Source organism: Physeter macrocephalus, chromosome 5 (assembly GCF_002837175.3).
Source record: "Physeter macrocephalus isolate SW-GA chromosome 5, ASM283717v5, whole genome shotgun sequence".
In the NCBI taxonomy this organism is placed as follows: Eukaryota; Metazoa; Chordata; class Mammalia; order Artiodactyla; family Physeteridae; genus Physeter; species Physeter macrocephalus.
In genome coordinates this window covers 87804561-87829981 of record NC_041218.1, presented here as the reverse complement: position 1 = coordinate 87829981, position 25421 = coordinate 87804561, and the positions used below count along the sequence as shown (strand labels likewise).

At 37.5% G+C, this 25421-nt stretch overlaps 1 protein-coding gene and 1 long non-coding RNA gene across 2 annotated transcripts in view; one reads left to right on the top strand and one right to left on the bottom strand.

Moving 5' to 3' along the window:
* Nucleotides 1-25421, bottom strand: part of MAGI2 (membrane associated guanylate kinase, WW and PDZ domain containing 2) — a 1419801-nt gene that overhangs the window by 168956 nt on the left and 1225424 nt on the right. The window contains exons 11-13 of the mRNA XM_024115935.3: nt 20498-20529; nt 13862-14051; nt 5708-5749 (exon numbers count right to left, since the gene is read on the bottom strand). Of these exons, the coding sequence (XP_023971703.1) occupies nt 5708-5749; nt 13862-14051; nt 20498-20529 (264 nt within the window). The remainder of the gene's footprint in view (nt 1-5707; nt 5750-13861; nt 14052-20497; nt 20530-25421) is intronic.
* On the top strand, nt 5268-11528 carry LOC114486338 (uncharacterized). The gene is made up of 3 exons (XR_003679932.2): nt 5268-5685; nt 9399-9536; nt 10422-11528. It is a non-coding gene; the product is annotated as an uncharacterized lncRNA (long non-coding RNA).

The following is a 25421-nucleotide window of genomic DNA, read 5'->3' as shown; positions in this document are numbered from 1 at the left end:
TGTACCCTTGGTCTAGCTTTTGAAAGACACGGTTTGGTGCACCGTTTCAGGAAAAAGGATGGGTGACTGAACACAACTGATTAATTTTGTGAATGGATTCAAGCTTCAAAAATGCAAAGAATGGCATTTTTATGGATTAATTTGGCACACGGGATGCTGCTGTAAACACGTCAATTAAATCTTGGTACTTGAATCCCCTTTCATGTTTTAATTAAACATAAGCACCACGGGCTTATTATCACATTCTGACACAGATAATGAATTCATTCCATTTTCCCTCTTGAAAAAGTATTAAATTTTTGGCTTTTCCTTGGAAAGAGATCTAGAAAAGACAGTACAAGGAAGGAATCAAGAATCAAAGGTGGTTATTAAATATGTCCCTGACCAAAAAAAAAAAAGTCCCTGGCATCTGGATTTCCAATGCACTCTAGATACAAAATGAGTTAAACGGGAATTAAATAGTTTTTATTGCTCGAATCTAACATTACCAGGTAAATAACTAACACATTTTTGTCTTAAAATAATCCCTTCTCTCTACTTTTTTCTCTTTATACCTTTGGTAATATGAACGTGGCCAGAAATGTTTTAGCCATAGCAGAAGCCATCTCCCACTCTCCACTTGGTTCTCTTCAAATAACCAAAGTTTTCAAATAAACTCAGATTTTCCCATCTGAAATACTCCCTTGCTCCCCCCATGCATTTCTCTCTTGAAAGAGTGGTCTCTACGGAAGCCTTCACTCTCTCTCATGTCTGACTTACTCCTGCCGGTCTGGTTTCTGTTCTCTTGGCATTACTGAATTGCTCTCTTTAAGGTCTTTGATGACATCCTGATGACCAAATCCAATGGCCATTTTTTTCTTGGCTCATTCTGATTGATTTCTGTGTCTCATTTGATATTGTCGACACACCCTTTATGACCCCTGATTTCTATTGTTTCTAAACAAGAAAAGGTCTCCTTCCAGAAGTGATTTCTACTCTTGGTTTCCATGATACGCCACACCCTAGTTTTCTTGTCTTTGGGTGGGATTGTTCATTCGAAGGTCCTGACTATGGATTCATTACTCTTATTAACATTCTCCCTTGGTGATGGCATAATTATCTTTGTCTCTCTATAATATTCCATATGCACAGCGTGTAGGAGTTGCTTAAATGTTTCTTGAATTTGTTTTAACATACTCGCCAATCTAGTGTACCTAATAAACCAGAGCGTTATTCTACTACTGAGTTTTCACTTAGCTTCATAATTACATTAGGACTTCCTACCGTCAATTTTACCTCTGTACCTAAGCATCTTCTGCAGCTAAATAAAATACCTTATAATTATGATAAATTTATCCGAGTCAAAATCATGACACATAATTTGGTAAGGAACATTTTATAAATATGAGAAATAGTATAGGAGTTCTACTTATTTTGGATGGAGTCATAATTTTCCAAAATAGTTTCCTAACTTGTGTGGACACTAAACAAAATATTTGGATTGGTTCTTTTCCTGAAAATCTGGATTGCATAGTAGTATAGAACGCTCAAGCTACGTTATAACTTTTCTCTTTCAAGTAATGTATATTTCTCGAAATGTAAAAATATCATTTTGCGCATATATCAAGGTAATGTAAGCTCCTGAGGAGTTCTTCTCTTTCTTCTTTGTTTTTAAATAAAGTACCTTCAGAAGCTGAAATTTTCAAGAAATGTGCTTGCTGTGGCCAGGAAGCTGAGGTTTAGAATCTCAAATTAAATTCTGCTTTCATTTTGCAGCTGTAATCACTAGGCTTCAGTTTCCCTCTGGTTATAAGATATTCTTAAAAATTACAAGGAGTTTACAGTCATATATTCTTATATACTAAGAATAATTATGCTTTAAACATTTTCAGACCAAGGTAAACAAATACTTTAGACATTATCTGGGGACACAATGCTAAGCAACATCTCCCATATTTTCTACATATCCAAAAAAAATGACATGGAAACTTACAGAATGAAATGATCTCAAGCACATATATCCTCCAAGGGGTGTTAGAACATGCTGAGATGGATAATGAGCTGTCGTCATGGAAACACTCTAGAGATGTGTGCTGTGAGCCCACAGACCTGAAACAGTACTATTGTTACGAAACGTTCTTTTCTACAATTGTTTCAGTGTTCTCACTTTCCATCCAGTGGTCTAACCTGCTGTTCAAAGCACTTCCTAAGAGTAAGAAAATTCCTTTACCTCCTTCATTTCCATGACATTAAATATTTCAGTCCAAACCAAATTAATAACTATTTTCAGAATAATTAGGTCAAAATTTTTTTCTTTTAAGTAAATTAATTGATTATAACTAAAAGCTCTTAAACTTGAAACTACGCTATTCTATTCTAACTTAAAATACTATTGAAATGTAGCACTTTATAATTGGCATGGTTTAAAAAAATTAAATTGATACAGGTATTTACTTGATGTGAAAAGAATTTCATTCTACATTAGCAATATTTTTAATAAGTTCTCGGAAATGTCTAAATTGCAAATCTCTTGAGATACTCTAGCTTCTTATTTCTATTTATCTAGTCCAGTGCTGTCCAAAATAAACAAAATGTAAGTTACTTTGGTAACTTAAACATTTCTATTGACCACATTTTAAAAAGCAAAAAGAGATAGGTACAATTTTAATAATATACATTTAACCTAATATATCCAAAATATTATTTAAGCATTAATCAATATTAAAAAATAATTAATGAGATATTATACATTTCTCTTTTTTTTTTTTTTGTACTAAGTTTTTGAAATCTGGTGTGGATTTACACACGTCTTACAGTGCATCCAAATTCAGACTGGCCACATTTCAAGCGCCTAATAGCCACATGTGTCTAGAAAATTCTGTATTGGCTAGTGTGGACTTAGTCAATCTGGTGGCTTTCTTTGGCACCTGGATTTTAATCTAATCTTTTACTAAAGCATTTTATGAAAGAACTTAATGAATATGACTATTTTCCTTTCTCTTTTGTTTGTTTGTTTCCTTGGCAGCCATCAGGCCAAACTTGGTGAGACTTGCCCTCTACCTTAAATATATGCTTATGCGGGTGAGTGAAATTAGCATGGTGATTATATACTAATAAACTGATACTACTCAGAAGAATGATTTGTTACACAGAATGGAAGACGTTTCATTCACAGGACTGTGAGTACTGAAGAATACTTGCCAGAGGAATCCATTCGAAAACTGGTCCTTGGTGGCACTTGTTCTGGATGGGAAAATGGGGAATTAAAATTGAAATTCATTTACGGCATTTAAAAATTCATCTTTACTTTTTTTTGGTTTCAATTAGAACTCCCATTCTTGTTCTCGTGTTTAATGATTTTTTTTTCTCTAAAATCTATGGAAGTTAATGGACAGATTTACCTGGTTTTATGTATATGAATATGTCTGTAAATGTATTTCTTTCACATGCAGGCAAAAATCTGAATTCTTTTAGATCAGAATGGAAAAAAAGATCATTATTTCCAAACATTAAGCTCTGATTCTCATTATAAGAATGCTTATTTGAAAGTAAAGTCAATCCAGAACCCCAAATATACACACAATAAATAAAAGTCTTTGAAATCACGTTATGATATTGTGCCATCAAACATTGAAATGAAAAGTGAAAAATTCAATCAATGACTATGTTGATTTATGTACACCAGTCCAAATATTTTGACACTTACAATTATTTGGATAGTTGAAGTTATGTATAAGTAGTTGAGTAAAATTGGTTTATATTAGCAATAGGGATCCTTTATGAGAACTATGATGTCATCTATGCTACAAATAACATAAAAGTTTATGGACATGAATGTAAAATACTATATATATTCCGTAATACATATATGAAGTACTCTGAAGAAAATGGGTATTTTATCATTAAACTTAAAAAATTAAAAGAAGACCAAATTCTGATTGGTTTCTTACTGAGTTTTGTTTGCTTTGAATAAAGAGTTCAACACTATTCAACACAAAAAATGAAACAGAAGCCTCTTGAGGGCGATAATGAGGCGGTTCCCCAGGGTACCCTGCACAGCTAGCCTCACTCATGGTGAGGAGGATGAGACTCCCTTCCAGGCGATCTGTCTTTTCACAGTAAATTAGTTTTCCAGCAGAATTGTTATTTTTTTAAAAACCTCCATGTTTACTGTGACTGCTTAGGATTAGGAATTGAGAAATATCGTTTCATCATAAAGATGGAGCTGTAACAGGGATGGAAGATTGCTCCCTTCTAAACATTTCCATTAGTTGTAAAGGTGACAATTTACATTATCATAATCTCACTAGGACCTACTTGCCATCAGCAATTAGACTCAGTTTACTGCAGCCCCGATGGCCTCATTTTTATTCAAGGAAGTACTTTGGGTTACACTGTCAACTTGTGCTACCACCAAAATGCTATGACAAACTAAATAACTTTCACTCAAGGACTGATTTTAGAGTTTACTTCTCACATTTCCACCCCATTTCATCCCCCGTCTGATTCCCGGAGCATTAAGTTTTAAACTACTGAATGAAATAAATTTATAAGCTATCGGGTTGAATCTAATTTCTAAAATACATGGGAAAAACGTGTCTCCAACCTAACTTTTATTTCAGTATCTTTATTACTTAGCTATTTCTTTCTCTATTAAAAGGAACTGTTAGAAATATAATACCCTAGTTATTTACAACGCTACTCAAAAATATGATTTTTGAAATTAGATTTCCAAATTAAAATTTACATATGAAAAACGGCAAACAAACTTAACTGGATCTACTGATCTCTTTTATCAACATACTATAACTGCAAAGTGACGCATAATGTGATACCTCAGAAACTCCGACTGAAAGGCAATTTTTTTTCACAGATCAAACCATAACATAAATTATACTCAAGACAGCAATAATGGTTTTCCTGAACAAGGTACAGGAAATTAACCTTCATAGTACAGTTGAGGACATTTTAAATGATAATGTTATTAAATTTTTCTGGTCTTTTTATGATTGATATTAAAGTCACTGATAAAAATGTCTGAACATTTACATATCATCTTATTTTGATTTTTCACTAAAATAAAATAGTGCTCCAGAGAACATTTGCGGGTGGTGCTCGACCACCCACAGGCCACTGGACACCAGCAGTGTCCAAGCACATTTGGCCAGGGCTTGATCTAGCAGCGTTCAGACGTGTAGATGTTCTCCTAGAAGCCAAGGTAGCCTTTTTATTTAAGCATTAATCAATATTAAAAAATAATTAATGAGATATTATACATTTCTCTTTTTTTTTTTTTTGTACTAAGTTTTTGAAATCTGGTGTGGATTTACACACGTCTTACAGTGCATCCAAATTCAGACTGGCCACATTTCAAGCGCCTAATAGCCACATGTGTCTAGAAAATTCTGTATTGGCTAGTGTGGACTTAGTCAATCTGGTGGCTTTCTTTGGCACCTGGATTTTAATCTAATCTTTTACTAAAGCATTTTATGAAAGAACTTAATGAATATGACTATTTTCCTTTCTCTTTTGTTTGTTTGTTTCCTTGGCAGCCATCAGGCCAAACTTGGTGAGACTTGCCCTCTACCTTAAATATATGCTTATGCGGGTGAGTGAAATTAGCATGGTGATTATATACTAATAAACTGATACTACTCAGAAGAATGATTTGTTACACAGAATGGAAGACGTTTCATTCACAGGACTGTGAGTACTGAAGAATACTTGCCAGAGGAATCCATTCGAAAACTGGTCCTTGGTGGCACTTGTTCTGGATGGGAAAATGGGGAATTAAAATTGAAATTCATTTACGGCATTTAAAAATTCATCTTTACTTTTTTTTGGTTTCAATTAGAACTCCCATTCTTGTTCTCGTGTTTAATGATTTTTTTTTCTCTAAAATCTATGGAAGTTAATGGACAGATTTACCTGGTTTTATGTATATGAATATGTCTGTAAATGTATTTCTTTCACATGCAGGCAAAAATCTGAATTCTTTTAGATCAGAATGGAAAAAAAGATCATTATTTCCAAACATTAAGCTCTGATTCTCATTATAAGAATGCTTATTTGAAAGTAAAGTCAATCCAGAACCCCAAATATACACACAATAAATAAAAGTCTTTGAAATCACGTTATGATATTGTGCCATCAAACATTGAAATGAAAAGTGAAAAATTCAATCAATGACTATGTTGATTTATGTACACCAGTCCAAATATTTTGACACTTACAATTATTTGGATAGTTGAAGTTATGTATAAGTAGTTGAGTAAAATTGGTTTATATTAGCAATAGGGATCCTTTATGAGAACTATGATGTCATCTATGCTACAAATAACATAAAAGTTTATGGACATGAATGTAAAATACTATATATATTCCGTAATACATATATGAAGTACTCTGAAGAAAATGGGTATTTTATCATTAAACTTAAAAAATTAAAAGAAGACCAAATTCTGATTGCTTTCTTACTGAGTTTTGTTTGCTTTGAATAAAGAGTTCAACACTATTCAACACAAAAAATGAAACAGAAGCCTCTTGAGGGCGATAATGAGGCGGTTCCCCAGGGTACCCTGCACAGCTAGCCTCACTCATGGTGAGGAGGATGAGACTCCCTTCCAGGCGATCTGTCTTTTCACAGTAAATTAGTTTTCCAGCAGAATTGTTATTTTTTTAAAAACCTCCATGGTTACTGTAACTGCTTAGGATTAGGAATTGAGAAATATCGTTTCATCATAAAGATGGAGCTGTAACAGGGATGGAAGATTGCTCCCTTCTAAACATTTCCATTAGTTGTAAAGGTGACAATTTACATTATCATAATCTCACTAGGTCCTACTTGCCATCAGCAATTAGACTCAGTTTACTGCAGCCCCGATGGCCTCATTTTTATTCAAGGAAGTACTTTGGGTTACACTGTCAACTTGTGCTACCACCAAAATGCTATGACAAACTAAATAACTTTCACTCAAGGACTGATTTTAGAGTTTACTTCTCACATTTCCACCCCATTTCATCCCCCGTCTGATTCCCGGAGCATTAAGTTTTAAACTACTGAATGAAATAAATTTATAAGCTATCGGGTTGAATCTAATTTCTAAAATACATGGGAAAAACGTGTCTCCAACCTAACTTTTATTTCAGTATCTTTATTACTTAGCTATTTCTTTCTCTATTAAAAGGAACTGTTAGAAATATAATACCCTAGTTATTTACAACGCTACTCAAAAATACGATTTTTGAAATTAGATTTCCAAATTAAAATTTACATATGAAAAACGGCAAACAAACTTAACTGGATCTACTGATCTCTTTTATCAACATACTATAACTGCAAAGTGACGCATAATGTGATACCTCAGAAACTCCGACTGAAAGGCAATTTTTTTTCACAGATCAAACCATAACATAAATTATACTCAAGACAGCAATAATGGTTTTCCTGAACAAGGTACAGGAAATTAACCTTCATAGTACAGTTGAGGACATTTTAAATGATAATGTTATTAAATTTTTCTGGTCTTTTTATGATTGATATTAAAGTCACTGATAAAAATGTCTGAACATTTACATATCATCTTATTTTGATTTTTCACTAAAATAAAATAGTGCTCCAGAGAACATTTGCGGGTGGTGCTCGACCACCCACAGGCCACTGGACACCAGCAGTGTCCAAGCACATTTGGCCAGGGCTTGATCTAGCAGCGTTCAGACGTGTAGATGTTCTCCTAGAAGCCAAGGTAGCCTTTCATGATCACTGAAGAGCTGCACAGCTATGGCAGCCACGAATTGATCAAAACCTTCCCTAAACCTGTTGATGTTTCCAGCTTGACTGTAGAATGGAGAAAAGAAGGCTCAAGCAGAAGCACCTGCACAGGCTTCAGAGCTCTGGTTCTGAGCACAAGGCATCTACCATATGCGCTATGGTTCCCACCATCAGCTTCCATTTAGAGTCTCGAGTGCTGTGCTGCAGTGGACGGTATTTTTGCACCACCCCAGCTTCCCAAATAGCTCTGCCGTTAGGATGAGAGACAGTGCAAACTACAACCCTTGTTCACTAATAACGAGGAAAGAGCAGCGGAAAAAACAGATGGTTTAGAAATACCACCACCCATTTGGGATAAGCTATGAATTATATGCACATTACAATACTGAACAATGAAAGAATTCCACAGCGAACAACAAAAGTGCAGGATAAAAGCCACAGACGTGACAAACACAATGGTCCATTTTTGACCAGCTATCAATTATAATTTCATTTCAAATGTAGTATTAAAAACAGTCTTGTTCCTCCATTATGCTCTTTAACTGGCTTGTGGTTACTCTTGATTACCACCTTTGATACAATACTCATTGCTTATTATGGGTTAATGCTTCCTCATGTCTCAAAAGAAAGACTGATTGTGTGAGCTCATTTTGAAGAAATTCCAGAGGAATTTCTGTTCTAAAGAGGTCCTACCAGAAGGCACATTATACCATATGGATCCCTGACACTTTTACGATCTACATTTGAGAGACGTCTTACTGCAAAGGAGTATGGACATGTTGTACCTCATAAATTGTTTATTCATAATAACCAAGGTTCAGTGTGAAGAAAAAAAAGTTTGGACAACCCCAGTCATAATTCAGCTTGGGTTCATACCAAGGGACAGAATCATTAGGGAAGAGTTTCAGGGAACAAGGATTTCTCTTCCCTGTCTCTTTTGGTTTTCATCAGCTTGTCTGCTCCAGCTTCTGAGGCTGCAGTGGGGAGCAGGCCCAAGAAATGGTCCCATGAGCTGAGGTGACAAGATAAAACTTTAGAATAAGTCTGACTTAAAGAAAAGTGAAGCAGCAGGACAGGGCCCTCATTCCTAAATGATCAAGTTCCTTAGCATGATCAAAACTTTATGTTGTAAGATTCCAAAGTAAGCCATACTCATTTTCTTTGGGAAACACTTTGTATTGCCTTGTTTGGCATTAAAAAGAGGAGCCAGGATAGCCATTTTTTCTGCAGTTATTTGCGTACAGTCTTCCTTAGGGGCAGAAAGACAGACAAAATTAACTCCCTTTCGGTCCTGTGGTTATTGTGGTGATGCATCTGATTTATTCTCTGTGATAAGAATGAGAATTTCTCTTCGCTTAAATGAGTAAGGCCTCACGGCCATACTTTTTCTACTTAGTTTGCCGTGCTCTAGACTTGCACATCTGTATAGCTTTCTGGGTATGGAAGGAGTTCACTGGGTGTCTGGCTACCAAAACACATTACCACATACACCTTTACCTAAAATTAGGGATAAAAACATGTATGGACAAAAACTCAGGGAGCCAAATAAATTAGGTTGAAAGAAATTATCTGAGTAGGCTTTAAAATCTGTATTCCAATTTAGATGTATGCTTTTCTTGGACAGCAATGATGTCTATCTCTTTAACAGACTATGTAGTAAAAGGAAGTCCTATAATGGATCATTCAAATGAGGACAATCCGGAGTGTGAAAGGGGAGCTATTAATTACGCCAGGACAATGCAGAGCAGGACTGTCTCAGGCAAACTGGCAATATGTAGCCTTGCGGGTAAGTAGGCCATTATAAAATGCTTCCTATCATATCAGCCATATGTGGTTGAAGCAATGATGCGATCACATATAGAGAAAGAACGGCAGGAGAAAATGGGAGGGCGGAAAGCAGTGAGGGCCTTTGGAAATAGTCTTTTCCCCCTAGCGTTAGAAACGGTGTACGGAGCCCAACAGTTAAAATGTTAGCATACGAACTGAGACAATTCAAGCCTTTCCTCTTGTCACTGCAAAGAAAATTAGTCTTTCTTTCATGAGATTTATGGGAAAAGGAGGAGTCAAAAAATAGCACGGCTTATCTCATTACGCAAAAGTGGGTATTTTTCTTTGCTTTCAATTTTAAAAAAATCCATGTAATGGAAACAGCAAGAAGTCAATTATCAACAGAGGCTATTACACAGAGGAGAGTGACATTTATCTAAAAGTACTAGATAGAGATGAGGGTGGATAGATTTTTGCTATTTTGTGGAAATTGCTGGTAATGATAATAGGGTCACGTTAGTTGAATAACTAACATGAAAACCCAGAAACGCCACCGGTCAAAATTTCTTTGCGGGCTATTTAGGCATGGCTCTTCTATTATGTATACAAGCTTTAAGCTCAGGTGGAATGAAGTTAATGGGGAAAAATTTTCTTTTTGCGTGGAGCTCTCCAATAAGAACTAATGAGATTTTTGATAATTAAAAGATATTTAACACAAGACATTCTCCTGATTAAACATCAATTTTGCACATGGAACGAGAAACTATGGGTCTAATTGTCTAATTATATTTAAACTATTGTCTATATTTACTGCACATTTCGCTTGTTAAAACACTGATATTATTTGCTCTGGTATATAATACAATGTCATTCAGGAATTGCTTTCCTATGTTTCTGTCCCCAGTTTCACTGTAAGCGTCATGTGAGCAGAGATTATGTCTCATGACTCTTCTCTTGTGGAGCGTGCAGCAGAGTCTAGACACATACTGTGTTTCATACATTCTTGTTGATTGATGTGGAGCCTGAAGATGCCACCCCTGGGCGCTCTGCCTGATGCTCTGAAGTCAGAGGCATTGCCTTGCCTGCTGGGTGGAAGAATCTTCTTCCTCTCAAGTCCCATGTCAACATAAGAAGATCTCATGAAGACAGGAGGTGTTTCTAGCCTTCCCCTCGTAAGCTTGTACTTGCCATGTTCTGTTTCCTGAGGCTCTGGTATCCTACGGTTGTCTTTGTTTGTTTAAAATCACAGCATTTTTTTTTTTTCCAGGAATACATCTCTATTAAGATGTCCTGTACATGCACATTAAAATGTCAGCATAATCTAATTACGAGCCAAATGAGGCACAGCATCATTTACATCATTTGATAAATTTCCATCATTTGCAGTGGACTAGTGATTTGAATCCAAATACTTCTTGACAGCCTGGATATAACAAACATTCTGTAGCTCTGTATAGCAGAAGCTTGTGGGTGGAGGTACATTCTTTTATTTGGTTACTGCAACCCAGATTTGAACGTGAATGCAAAAAATCTGTTCAGCATTAGACCTAGTTGTAAAGGAGGATACCATGAGATCATTACAGGTCAGGGAAAATGTCAAAGGACTTGGTTCAGACAGCTTTGGTTAGGATAACCTTCCGTACTTTCTGTGGTCCCGCTATTTTTTCTCCAAGGAGAAAGTTTGGGGACACAGAATAAATAGAGCCAAAGCTAAATGTTATGCATGTAATTCAAAAGAATAAGAATAGAGTGGTTCACAAAATTTCAAATATGGGTCTTTTGTTTAGATGCATGCATTTCACGGTCATTAAAAGAAAACCCTACCTGAAGATGATGAGAAATAGACTGAGCTTTCCCTCCATTCATTACAAAACATTTTTTTTCTAGCACTGTTCTAAAACTTTGAGAGAATGAGACTTTTTCCACACTTGGAAACAGGATGTATATAGAGGGCAAAGGTCTGCTCTGTTCTATCAAGACCCTGGCATGTGAGACTGAGAAAAACTGACTGAACCGATTAGCTATCCAGAGATTAGAGAAAGTGGTGCCACGTTTCTTTGGTTTCCTTAATCTTCAGGGCAGAGTTTTTCTTACCTTGACATGATTTCTGTGTTTCATTCACACTCCATTTAATGTTATGAAATAACAGGATAGAAAGCGAAGGACGGGAAAGGAAATGAGCTTGCCCTCTTTCGGCTCCTAAGAGTTGTGACCCTGAAAACATTTTTGTGACCTTAGAAACATTAGAGAGAGCTGGGAAAGCAAGAAGGGGGTTGGGTGGTGAGATGAGAGAGGCAGCCGCAGAGCATATGCAGGGCTCCGAGGGCAGTCAGGATGTTTGTTGTTCAAGTGGCTTCGGACGCAAAGCAAAGGGGGTACAGAGCTCCCAGGGATGGACTGATAAAGAAAGTCATGGGAGGTTAAGGCAGATTGGTTTGCTAGGTTTGTTACAGGTGAGGAGCGGAAAGGCAATGAAGAGAAGGAGCGTGGCAGGGGCTCGCTAAAGAAATCAGAATTCGTTTAGGGTTGAAAAGAAGGTCACGCACAATTTCTGCTCACAAACTGAGGGCACAACAGCAGCAGACACCATAGAGAAAAGGCGGAATAAATACCAACACTGCCTTTGTCCTGAATAATAAAGGCCTTGCATTGGTCAGGAAACAGCAAAAGGATGGGAACAAATGACTAATGAAGGGACAAAAACAGGAGGAAGCATCTCTCGACGCTCCCTACAGGTAACCACAACATTCAACAAGCCAAGGACAGGAGGATGATATATTCCACCTTCTGAGTTAGAACTTCACCTGTATCCTGATCTCTACTTGTTTATACTTATTCTTCTTGTCTCCCAGTTAAATTCGTGAGAGCAGGACATTATACTCAACTTTTGTATCTCCCCATGGTACTGAGGGCCAAGTGGGTATTCAATAAATACTTGGTTATCGAAGCAGAAAAGGTATTAAGAACTGTGCCGAAATCTTCTCAAGTTTTTTCAGTATAATGACCATTAATACCCTGAATTCATACCCTGTATTATACACTGAAAAATGCCTACTTCGTTCTAATTCTATCACAGCAAAAACATTCTAACTGTACAGCCCTTTAAAGACATTTCAGTTGTTCTGCCAGAAGGAGAAGAATCAAATACAGTAGCCCCGACATAGCCAATTATTTTTATAAAGTGGCAGAGGGGTGGGGTGGTGGAGGTTCATTTTGATAAAGATGATTTCTCAATGGCCTGCGGTCCTAAGTAGTTTATCAGCCAAAATTACTTTTACAGAGAGTTGTAGAGGATGGGCAAAAAGAGATATGTCTACTTTTCCCCTCACCAGCTGGGGGTGTAATTCTCAGCCCCTGGGCTCATCAAAGAGTAAGCAGATTTGAGATCCTCTAAGACAACACACAACTTAAAACTTGTTATTCATGCTTCAGATGATAACGTTGGAAAGAAGACACTGGCGGAACACCAAAACAAAGGAAATCAGCAGACCATAAATGGGAGTGCCCGGAACCAAACCCTTCTCACTAGGCTAGTTTTCTCAATCCATTACTCAAGTTCATTTTGCATTGTGCATTTTCCTCATACATTATACGTTCATGCCGTTTGGATTCCTGTCCTCTAACATTCAAAAGAGACGACCTGTGAGATAGTGGAAAGAGGCACAATGAACGTATATGCAATATTAAAAAGCTTTGTTTTCTAATATTTATAAAGTGCAATGAAATAATTTTAGAAGACCTTCAAATAGGACGACAAGTGCCCACATGATATTTTACGAGCTGACTTTCAAATGAGCCCCAGTGCATTAAACAAGAAGTGGAATTTCAGGTAGAAGTGATTGGCACCTGCTCTGTGCTGCTTTCGGAACCATTACTTTCACCATTATGAGGTGGAAGGACTTGGATAACATTTTACTCACATTCCTAAAATCTTCAATGACTGCATTCAGGGCTCTAAGGAAATCTGCTTCAGATTCAAGAGCAGATTAAACATAAAAATCCCAACCATTTCTTCTTATTATCTGGTGGCTTAAATGAAACTAGCAACCTCTTCCCCTATTCCCCACCCCTGGCCCCCCAAATACATTCCTGATTTTCCTCAGGGGCTCAGGGGGAAAAAAGTAGGAAACCAAATTTAAAACCAAAAGATATAAGCTTTTTTTGAGTTGACAGGCTTTTTTCTTTCTTTCTTAAAGAAAAGTTTCGATCAGCTGGCTTTACTTTTGAGATACATTTTGAACCTCAGAATATAAAATCACGCCAGATCATTTCAGCCTCAATATATCTCCTGTCAGGGCTTCAGCTGTTATTAATACACCCTTGTTTTCTGTGGCTTTCACTTACGCCTACTTTCATAAATGGCTCTAGATTTCTCGTAGAGCTCATATGGGTCAGGCTTCCTTGGGTCAAAGGCCTCTGTTGAGTCAGGAAAGGAACTCCTGTGAAGGGCGGGTGGGAAGGGCAGGTTCTGCGGTATGGCCGGAGCAGATAAACTCGTCTGAGGACTGCCTTGATTCTCCCATCGGTCCGTTATCTGGAAAGTGAAAGAGGACAGGGAAAATGACTGACAATGAACTCTTTCTTGCTGTTTCCCTTGTCACATACCACAGCCCTCACCCTTACGTTTGACTTTCTTGCCCTGCAGACTTTCCTTTCACGAAACATTCAAAACTTTGGTATAAGTGCCTTGAGAGATTCTATTTCTATATAATAAAGCACCATAGATGGTTATAAATATATGTGTTGCCTGACTTTTGAATGTAAACTTTCACAACCTTGTCACCTACTAGCTAGTAATTTTCAGCAAATCACTTAATTTGTCAGAGTCTGTTTTTTCTCCCTGTAAAATAAAGACAATATGTATCTCAAGATAATTCATCTGTAAGTGCTTACGACTGTATGGTATTGTTCCTTTTCTAAGATGGCCCCAATTCATTACACCTTTTTTACTAAAGAAGAAGATGAAGTAGTCTGCATGCATCTACTTGATACCTATGCATATCCGAACCGCCTCCTATACTTGAACATTCAATCACTTTCCTCACAGTTCAGAAGTAATTATGCAACCCTCTGGGATTTGTGAATTGTTCAAAATCTTCCGCGAAGCCTCGTTTACTGCTGATCTGGTGGTTTATCTCCAAAATGCTGCTGCTACCATCATAATTCATTAACGGTCTGTAGAATACTTTGCTCTTTCATATACATCACCTTCTCTGCTCCTCACTAGAGCCCCGTGAGGTAGAGCAGGGACTCATTCCTTTTTATCAAGGAGAAAGCCGCGTTCACCGAGATCACCTGTTTGCACAGCCAACTTCAATAATCAACTGATTGCTCGTTCACACTCAACTCCAGCTTTTCTGCTTTGACTAAACCTGTTGTGTGTAGAGTAATATTAGGGTACCCTCTTGTCTAAAATTCCGCACTGGGTGAGCGTGGTCCCCGGGCCACTCTCAGGTGGGATATAGTGGCTCCTCAGGACCCAGGTTCTCATCCTCTTTCTTGTATCCACTGATGGTCTCTCCTCTCATTCCCTGGCATCTATCAGGTTCTCTCCAGCCTCTGAACCCTTGCATACTTTCTTTATTTCTCTTTCTGCCTGCAAAGTTTACCCATTTTCCACTCCTCCATCTCCCATCCTCATTACACCTGGTTGCTGGATTCAGATGAGACACCTACTCTAGAAGGCCTTTGCTGACCATTCCTGATCTGGTTACTTGTCCCTTCTGGGTGCTCCCACAGCACCCTCTACCTACCCCTCACACTCAACCGTAATTGCAAGCCTACCTTGGTCTCCGCAAGTAGATTATGCCGGGGACGGAGACTGCAGGGGATGCGGTCTCTCTCACTGCTGTATTACCAACATAAAGTGCTCAGAAAATGTAAATTTAGTGACTGAATGAAATCATCAGTAACATATGGTCACTTGTTCTTTCTTTAAAACCAGTTTTGATACACACTATTTTGAGCCTGACAGGATTATAACTTTCGGGCCCCTACTGCACTGTCCTGCTTTTGTTTCCATGATGGCTATATTTTGGTCAGGGCTCCAAGGCCAGCTGTCACCTATCAGTGATAATGTTTTAAAGGTAGAGAGGATTTTTTTTTTTTTTTTTTGCGTTAGGCGGGCGTCTCACTGTTGTGGCCTCTCCCGTTGCGGAGCACAGGCTCCGGATGCGCAGGCTCAGCGGCCACGGCCCACGGGCCCAGCCGCTCCGCCGCATGTGGGATCCTCCCGGACCGGGGCACGAACCCGCGTCCCCTGCATCGGCAGGCGGACTCTCAACCACTGCGCCACCAGGGAAGCCCGGTAGAGAGGATTTGAGGTACTATGTACTGTGTCCTTGTGTAACACAAAGGTCCCTGTGACCCACTTATGTACTTGGGACTGTGGCAGGGGTCAGGTAAGCCAGCAAACTGGGAAAGAAATGGATCATTGACCCTTCTCTCAATAAGACTGGTGCTACAGTCTTTATGTTTGAGGTCCCTCAAAATTCATGTTGACAATCTAACACCCAAGGTAATATTACTAGGATGTGGAGCTTTGGGGAGATAATTACGTCATGAGGCGACAGCCCTCATGAATGGAATTAGTCCCCTTATAAAGGAGACCCCAGAGAGCTCTGTAGTCCCTTCTGCCAGGTGAGGTTACAGCAAAAAGATGGCCATTTAGCAAGTGGGCTCTCACCAGAAACTGAATCTTCTGGTACCTTGATCTTGGACTTCCAGACTCCAGAACTATAAGAAATAAATTTCTGGTTTTTATAAGCCACCAGTCTATGGTATTTTATTATAGCTGTTGGAAGAAACTAAGACAATTGGCTTCATTTTAATTTGTTTTCTATATGGGCTACTGACCAAGCTTTCGTTTGAACAAAGGTTCTATAGCTAACAAAGATGAAAAACCCCTAATATTAAACATAATCTCTAGGAACATAGAGAGGTCCAGCAGCTGTCAGTGGCAGACCCTGGGTCAGAAACCAATCTATAACTATAATGGGAGTGTTATTTGCATAATAATACGTTGAGGGGAATAACTGGTAAATTTGTTTAGAGTTCTGGCTAATTTTCTGCTCAGTGACCCTTTTGCTCCCGTTTAGTAAAAATCTTTAAATATGTGCTTCATAATTCATTTGAAAGCAAAATTTGCCTACGAAGCCATGGTGGGTTCCTTTGGTCATCCGTTCTCTGTGCCTTTGCTATGACAGGAAGACCCACATTGTGGCTAAAGGCATATTTTTTTATTTTTCACTTTAACTGACTTTAGGCACCATGTGGGTGCATTCTGGCTATGACTTTCTCCCTTCTGTTTCCAAACATAAGATACTAAATTCTAAAAAGTAAATAAATTAGAAATATGGTCTGAATTGCCATAGTATCCTGCTTGTCATCATAGGGCTTCAGCAAATGTCTATTTCTTTCTCCCATCTTCCACGGAGGGTTATCTGATTCCTCCATAAGTCTTGCTGGTGTATGCACTGTCCATGTACAGTCTTTGGAGCAAACATGGTTCAGGTGAAATATTAGTATTCTAAAAAACATTCTTAAAACTACAAAATAAATAACGCTTTGGGCACTGTTTGGGAAAGTTCCTGCGGCAGATTGACAAATTCTACAATTTCTACAGCAGAGATGGAGAAATTCACTGATTCCAGTTCATGCTTAGTAAAGCATTCACAATGTCTTGCTGTGACATTCATAAGCCCTCAAGTCACTCTGTCAGGGACTTGTAAGACTGTAGAGCAGAAGATCACAGTGCCCATGAAATACTGAAAAGGCAGACTCTAGCCCTTCACACCCCCGCCCCCTAATTGAGTTATTTGTTATTCCGACACAGAAGACCATGGAGCAAACCCCCTGCCCGGGGATCAGAAGGCACCCTCTGTTTTTTGGGACGGGTGTGCTGATCTGACAACACCTTTTGAAAGGTGCCCTCTGTTGACTTGTCCCTACTTTCTTAGATAGCTTGGTCTTTGCACTTTTGCTTTCTAGCCGGGACACCATGTGCTCACTTCTTCCTCTCAATCTTCGTGAACCACCTAGTTCCTGATCCCATCCCCTTAAGCCACCTAGAGCCTTCCTGGCCTTGACCTCTAGAGAACTGTGTTTCCTGCCGGCGTTTGCCTCTCAACAAGGCTTCTGATTGAATCTTGTCCAGTCCCAGTGGTGTCCTTACCTAGGCTAATATTTATAAACACCTAACTAGAGTAAGAAAGATGAAAACAAAATCATTTTCTTTATATGGCAGAAGCCTTGTATCTCTGTTGGCCTTGACGAATGAGTGAATGTCTAACTGTATGAAAGGATAGTCACTGAAATATCAGTGGACAGGGTGGACATACAGTCCACAAGGGGATATCAAAGAGTAAAACCGAAAAACCTGATCATGGTGTGGTTAATTTTTTTTAACTCCACCTTCTGATTCTAGGGTGCATACTGGGAACAGAGGGCTTGTGAACAAGGCAAGTTGTCCTCCCCATGAAAACTCTAGAAACTGTTTGCTTCCTGTAGAAGCTGGGGTAGTCTAAACACACCTCCTCGGGATTTTAGGGCAGGGATGGGAGATGAAGGCTTTTGGCTTGGTTCAGTACTTGAAGAATGAACGTGGATTCCCTTCCAGATGGAGAGAATGAGAACTCACTATAATTAATGTATTACTTGTTAAACAGAAGTGACTCTCTTGATGTGGATTAGTTTAAGATGTGGATCAGTAGGACAGAAGGGTGTCAGGAAGCGACACAGGACTGGGAGGAGGAGAGACCTCACTCAAGATAACATTTCCTTATCCTAAGGATGTCATCAATCCTCTTTCAGAGGAGAGAGTGTATAAATCCAAATACAGTGGGTATGTGTTTATATATATATATATATATATTTGTTTAAGTGAATAGTTTTGCAAACTATGTTCATTTCATAGGGTGATTAATTTATTAAGGGTTTCTGCATGGAGGGTCTGCTTTCTAGGATGACAATAGTTTATATTTTTGAGCATGTAGAGGCTCTGCTTTAAGCACGTTACATGGACTAAGCCACAGACTCTTCATAGTAACCATATGAGAGGAGTATTATTATTATCCCCATTTTATAGATGAACTTGAAATATTGAAAGCTTAAGTAGCTAGTGGAAAGTACGATAGCTAGTAAGGAGAAGAAGCACAGTTTGACTGTGGTTAGTAACCCTTCAGAAGCCGCACCCTAAACCTTTATACCACACTGCGTAATCACAGTTCCTAGTCTGAAGAGTTTCTGGTGGATACATGGAGGATGTTAAATTGACAGTCTATCTTCATTTAGCCTAGGACCTGGAACTCCAAGCCTTGGCTTTTGTAGGGATGTATGGGTTCAGGATTAATTGTAAATTGAGTTCATAAAACCTTTTTTGGAATTATCGAGTACGGATGTAATTACTGCAATGACAGCAAAGGCTGTAATTATGCCAAATGGCATCATTGTGTAAATGTGGTGCATATAAGGAAATCACTAGATTGCAAAATTGTAGCACCAGGATGAGGTTGCAGGATTCCTTGTTAAATTAGATAAAGATGTGTGTAACCACAGAGCACAGATTTAACTTTCATGGTGAGAGGAAGAAATTGTTTAGATTTTGGTCAAGATAAAACAAATTTCATTTTAAATATTTTTAAATACCTCTTTTCAAAATCACATGCATCACTAAGTGGTTTAACTAGGCCCAAGTGAGACCAGTTTTCCCATCTGATATTCTCTGTGGACCAGATGAGCCGAACGCTAAATGAGGACATGCTTGGTGAGAATGTTCTGACAGCTCAGCCCCTCATCACGGGCTCCGGTTTCCTCATCTGTCTTTCAGAGGAACCTGGGGCTCAGGCATATTCCAGGGCTCAATAATATTTTATTTTCACATGTCTTCAAATAATTTTAAAGCCATGTTATTTAATTAAACCAGTTATTGCACTTGGAAAGTATGCAAAATTATATCTCCATTTCTAAAATGAGAAAATCAAGCAGTTAAACATTCCCGCAGTGAAAGAAAAAAGGGAAGCAATTAACCCAAGAATTCCCTACTCACTGGCCAAACCAGGGGCCGCTGTTGTCTGAGCTGCTTACTGTGAGAGGAATGAAAAGTAGGTGGAAGATGTGATCCCCTGAGATTTTTGTTTTGTTTTGTTTTTGTTGTTACTTGAATCACTTGGCTAAGCTCTCTTCCGGTCATGAGTTTTAGCCGTTCCGGTTAGGGTCGACTGTTCTAACACACCATAGAATGGGATCCCAGAAAACCAGTCCCAGGTCTTGGGACTTGGATAATTACTAGTTTCAGTCAAACGGCAAGTAAAGATCATCTCTAGCTGGGAAGGCAATTTGGCTAAACTTGTCTCACAGAAAGATTATTAAAATACCAGCCTCCTGGTACCTTAGCATAAAAATTTCAGGACAATTCATAAAGAAACTAGGCCCAGAGAGATTAGGCGATGGCAGAGTTCACCGGCTTCTGAAGATTCAGAAGCACCACTTTGAGTGATTCTCAGGTTTGGTAGGAAAAATAAAATTTTTTTTTCACATACACACACACACACACACACATATTTAGCTCTGTATACATTAAAAAGTAAATGTAAATACACAAATATATATACAGGTAAATTTCTTGTGGACCAGACTTAATTTGCAGGTCAAGACCTCTGGGCTTATAATTTGTACCGTTTTTAAAAATTCGATGTGATAAAAACGATCGTATTTCTGACAGGGGGTAAAACAAAGTTTTCCAAAGTATTTTCAGTGCACCATACTGAACAGTGTTGATGCTCATTTTGTAAAAATATTAAAAAACAGACAGAACTGTCTTTATAGGAAAGTAAGACAAGTTATTCTTACACAGAGGATTTGATCTTTTGACATCACAAATCTCAGAGGAGAAAGAGATTTTGAGGTCACCCAATTCAAATCTTACTTAATGGAATTGTAAATAATAACTAGCAATAAAGAAGTAGAATAATTTCAACTTACAGGCTTTGGAGTTTTCCATGGAGAAAAGAAACCTGTAATAAAGAAAACAATATTTGAACTTTGAAAATATATCCCACTACCACTTACGGGTGGCATGATATTTAGATAACTGCAAGTTATTTTAAATCGGTTAATAGCAAACAACAGCAACAAATTCTGCCTGGCTGCATAGTTTTTTTTCAAGGGGGCCCAAATAATTTTATTGGAATTATATTAATGATTCTAGGAATATTTCCTTATTTGGCCTGAAGATTCTGAAGCCCAGTGACGGTGAATAAATGTGGCAAACGATCAGTCACTTTACAAGAGCAAAGACTGAGTCATCCTTAGGGATTTGTGTGGCACAGCCTTAGCGGGAGAGGGAGAAAGAATACAGATAGAAATTTAGATATTTAAAGGTTAATACCTTTGCTTAGTGTAAGAAATAATTCTGCTTTATGTACCTGCTTTGTGTGGTTAAAAATCAATCAACAAGCCTTCATTAGTCCTAAATTTAAAAATAATGTATACACGTATATTATGAATTAGATTCTATTATAATTGCTTATGGGCCTTTTCTCCCACTGAGATCTTCTCTAGAGCAGATACCTATTTTATTATCCCTCTACCCTAGTGTTAGCCCAATGTTATTCATGAAAAAGCAGCTCAAAATGTTTGTTAATTGACTAATGTATCATCAAAGCCAGGCTTTTTTCAGCTTATTGAGCTCTTTCAATTATCACAAATAGTGTGACAATTGGACTGACTCTGTTGTGATCCGAACGACCTTTAAGATAATTAAAAGTATAGATTAATTCCTTTTTCTTTTTTTCCCTTTATTGTGATTATTTTATCATATACTGACCCTAGCAAGCCAACGCACGATCTAGCATACAAAACAAAATTACTTTCTTTTCATATCATCTCGTCCCTCTTTCAACGACTTCACTCACGTTAATGGTAGGCGGTGTCTGATAAAATGCCTAATAAAAAATGGAATGTTGAAAATATGCCACATAACGTTTGCAACCTTTAAAAAACTGGGACTGGTACAAAATGGATTATGGTCTTCAGCTATTCCCATTTATAGGAAATATCTGAAGAATCCAGACACAATTATCTAGATGTTAAAGCAATCCCACTCAGTTATGGTGTAAATACTAACTGCACCTCAGAGCAGCGTTGTGAAGAGCTGATGCTGCATTTTATGAAAAGAGCGAAAGTATGTAAATCCATCACGTTCCTCAGCTTTCCTTGAAACACAGAGCTAAATTTAATGCTTAAGTATAACACTATCTTAGTAAGGAGATGGGTAGAATTAGCTCACTTTCTCACACACTCTGTATCTATGTTCTTGCATCTCTTTCCAACTATTAAAAAAATTCTGTTCAATGTGTGGTTTGATTATAATTTAATTACAAGGATTTAATCACATCCTTTTTGGCAACAGCTGAGAGGAAAACTACAGATAAATAAATACATTTATCTCCGACTCATTCTGTAAAATGCCAATGAAAACAATTTGACCACTAATTAGAAAAGTGAAAAGCACTGTGACCTATTGGCCAATTAACGATTGTCTTCATTGAAGGATAAAATTTATTTGCTGTTTTATGGAATTGCCGGCACAGTTCTTTTGAGAAAAGATGTCATTTACACATTCCCACAATGTCAAAACATTCAATCATTTCCTCTACTTTCTCTGTGTTCCTCCACTTTCTTCTTCTTGCAGTGCCAGAACGGATTTTGAATATTTGCTGCCTTACATTTGTTAGGTGCTGGGAGTTTCTTAGACTCACAGATGTATTGAAAATGGTTCCTTTTTATGGAGCTCTCATCTCCACATGGGGCATTATCTTAAAAGATGATTATCTCTTCTATGGAAAATGTATAATCATCAGACCTCTCAGTAGTTATGGTGTCAGAACTAAAATGGCATAAAAGGGACATTAGTCAAGATCAGACAAGAAGAGAGGACCCTTTAATTTGACCACCTATCATCACAGGCACTTCGGCTTCCCCTTCTTTTGAGGCTGTTTTATTCAGTCTGACCTCAGACTACAGGCACGACCCAGGACTTCTTCACTGCGCCCATTATGGCAGTTTCTGAAATACATCTAATGCTGAGCTGTGCCTAGGAGGCTTTGGTCTCTGAAGCAATAGTTGTCCCTTTCTGTCCAAAAGAAGCTGCTTGCTTCAGAGTAAGTAATTTTAGGTAGTGGAAATAGTATCAGAATAGATTTCCTTAAAAATAAATAACTTACGTGACAGAGCTTCTTTGGCAAATTATCAATCATGCTATAAACATTTAAATGAAGATGAAAAGAAGATATCTATTTTGGGTATACCCAATTTGGCTAAATTAATCGATAAGGTCAAGTTTTCTACATGATTAATCTCCAGTTTTCTGGTCAACTTCATTGGAAGAGCTACATAAACACTGTAATAGTGTGGGTCCAATTATTATATATTACAAATGTATGGTAACCTTCTGTAGGGTTTACCCCTCTAAGAAATCTAGTCTATTCCAATTAACATTAAAAATCACCTAAAACAAAATAAAAACATTTAAATCCTTATTTCTGTAATTTTTCTTTTTCTGAAATCATTCTGGTTTGACATAGATCACGGAAGCAAGACAGGCTTGATGTGTTGAGACCATTACTTTTGGGTGTCTCACCACCTACCTTCACAGGGGTATAAGAATAAGGATATAGATAACTTTTTCTTAAGCCTTTCAGAGCTGATAGTCCTTTTTACAAACCCAAGTTCATAAATAAGAGCTTTTTCTTTAAAATGCTAATAAAGCTTCCTTTATATTTTAGTTTATTTCTGGCCTTTATTTCACCTACTTCTATAGAAAGTGGAATATTACATTTCTCTTATGGAATTAAAATTTCTTTATAATGACTTGACCTCTGTTTTCCATACTGCTCATTTATGGAAGTGTGCCTGTGTGTGTGTGTGTGTGTGTGTGTGTGTGTACAAATGCAAACATTTATTTAACCCTAACTCTGAGACAACAAAAGTGAAAGACCTCAAGATACAGTTTTAAGCTAACTGAAACATGAGTAGGGACATTTTTAAAAGGAAAGAGAAAAAAATGGGAAAAGTTAGATGCAGCCAATAAGGAAATTTTGATGCATTTAATACAAAGCACAAAACTGAATTAGATCTCTAAAATCTGTCTTCTTTAGAACAAGAAATAAAACTAAAATATATTTTAAATTCCTCACATAAAAGCCCAAGGAGATGGGCAGAGAAACAGAAACAGTGCAAAGAGCTTAGAGAAGAAATTCTGGTGCTTGAAAATGGAAGAGGAGAGAAGACAACACCAACTTCATATTGAAGTTTAAATTAAATTCTGTATGTCAACTAAATACAATTTTTAATAAATTACAGGAATGTGGTTACCAGATAAAATATAATATGCTCAGTTAAATTTGAATTTCAGATAAGCAATGAATGATTTTGTAGTATGTCCTGTATACTGACTGCATGTGACATACATTGCATAGGACATACTTATATTAACAATTATTTGTTTATCTGCAATTCAATTTAACTGGGAAGTCTGTATTTTTATTTTTGCTAAATCTGAACACCCTGTATAGGGAACACTTTATATATGACCTGGGTAACCAGTTAAAAATAAAAACACAATAGTAATGTCTACTGTAGGTAATATCCATTCAGTTAAGTAAAAACCAAAAAATATTTAGTATTTCCTATTCTGGCACCCCCTCCAATGCTTTCTTGCTAGGAATCTTGCTTTGGGAGAAACCTGAGAACATTCTATGCATATCATTGGATTGTGTTGGTCACCTGTTCATTAGTAACAATGTTTGACTGAGGTCTCACCTCACGTGATGCAAACTCTGTGGGGACAATGTCAGTGTCACAAAGGACCGTTTTCAAATTGTGTGATGACTGCCTTATCCCAAGGGGAAAGTTCCACAAAAGTGTTTTTTTTTCAGAACCTACTTCTCCTGACACATGATACCCAAAATGAAAGAACATCAATATGGTCACCGCAGCTCTGAAGGGAGAGTCATTTGTGAGTTGCATTTGCATTTGTGAGTTGTCTGGTAAGAGTCTTTTGTTTGTTTGTTTGTTTTTTAAAATCATTATTCACAGGGCACATCACAAGATGACAAACGTCCTTAAAACCAGCCCACTTCGAATAAGGGATCAAAATACAATAAAGAACAACTTAACAGAGAATCCCAGCATGATATCTTCAATTTGGAATAACGTCAGGGCAAATTTTTGGGATTTCTAGTAATTTCCCCAAACAGGACTAAATCTTTCAATATGTCTCTGTATTCCGTTTGATATACTGAATGAACTACCATTTGCAAAATGTGAGATGGTTTCTTCTTCAACTGAAGTACTTGCTACAACATATGACTCTGACTTTGAAAACTATCATTAGTTTCATGTATTTTATAGAAAATTCTACAGTTACTACACATGACAGAGATGCAGAGGAAACACTTTCTATTTCTCTTTTTCTTTAAGCAACAGAAAAAGAGTAGGAACCTGTTTCAGTGAAGATGTCCATGACCTGGGTTATTAAAAGCTTTGTTCTATTTTGCTTGAAAAACAAGACACGACAATGTGAATATACTTAACACTACTGAACTGTTCACTTAAATATGGTTAATATGGCAAATTTTATGTTATGTATATTTTACCACAATTTAAAAAATAAAAAATAAAGCAATAAAAAAAGGAGGAGGATTAGCAGGCAAGATGGCGGAAGAGTAAGACGCGGAGATCACCTTCCTCCTCACAGATACATCAGAAATACAGCTACACGTGGAACTTCTCCTATAGAACACCCACCGAACGCTGGCAGAAGACCTCAGACCTCACAAAAGGCAAGAAACCCCCCACGTACCTGGGTAGGCAAAAGAAAAAAAAATAAACAGAGACAAAGAAT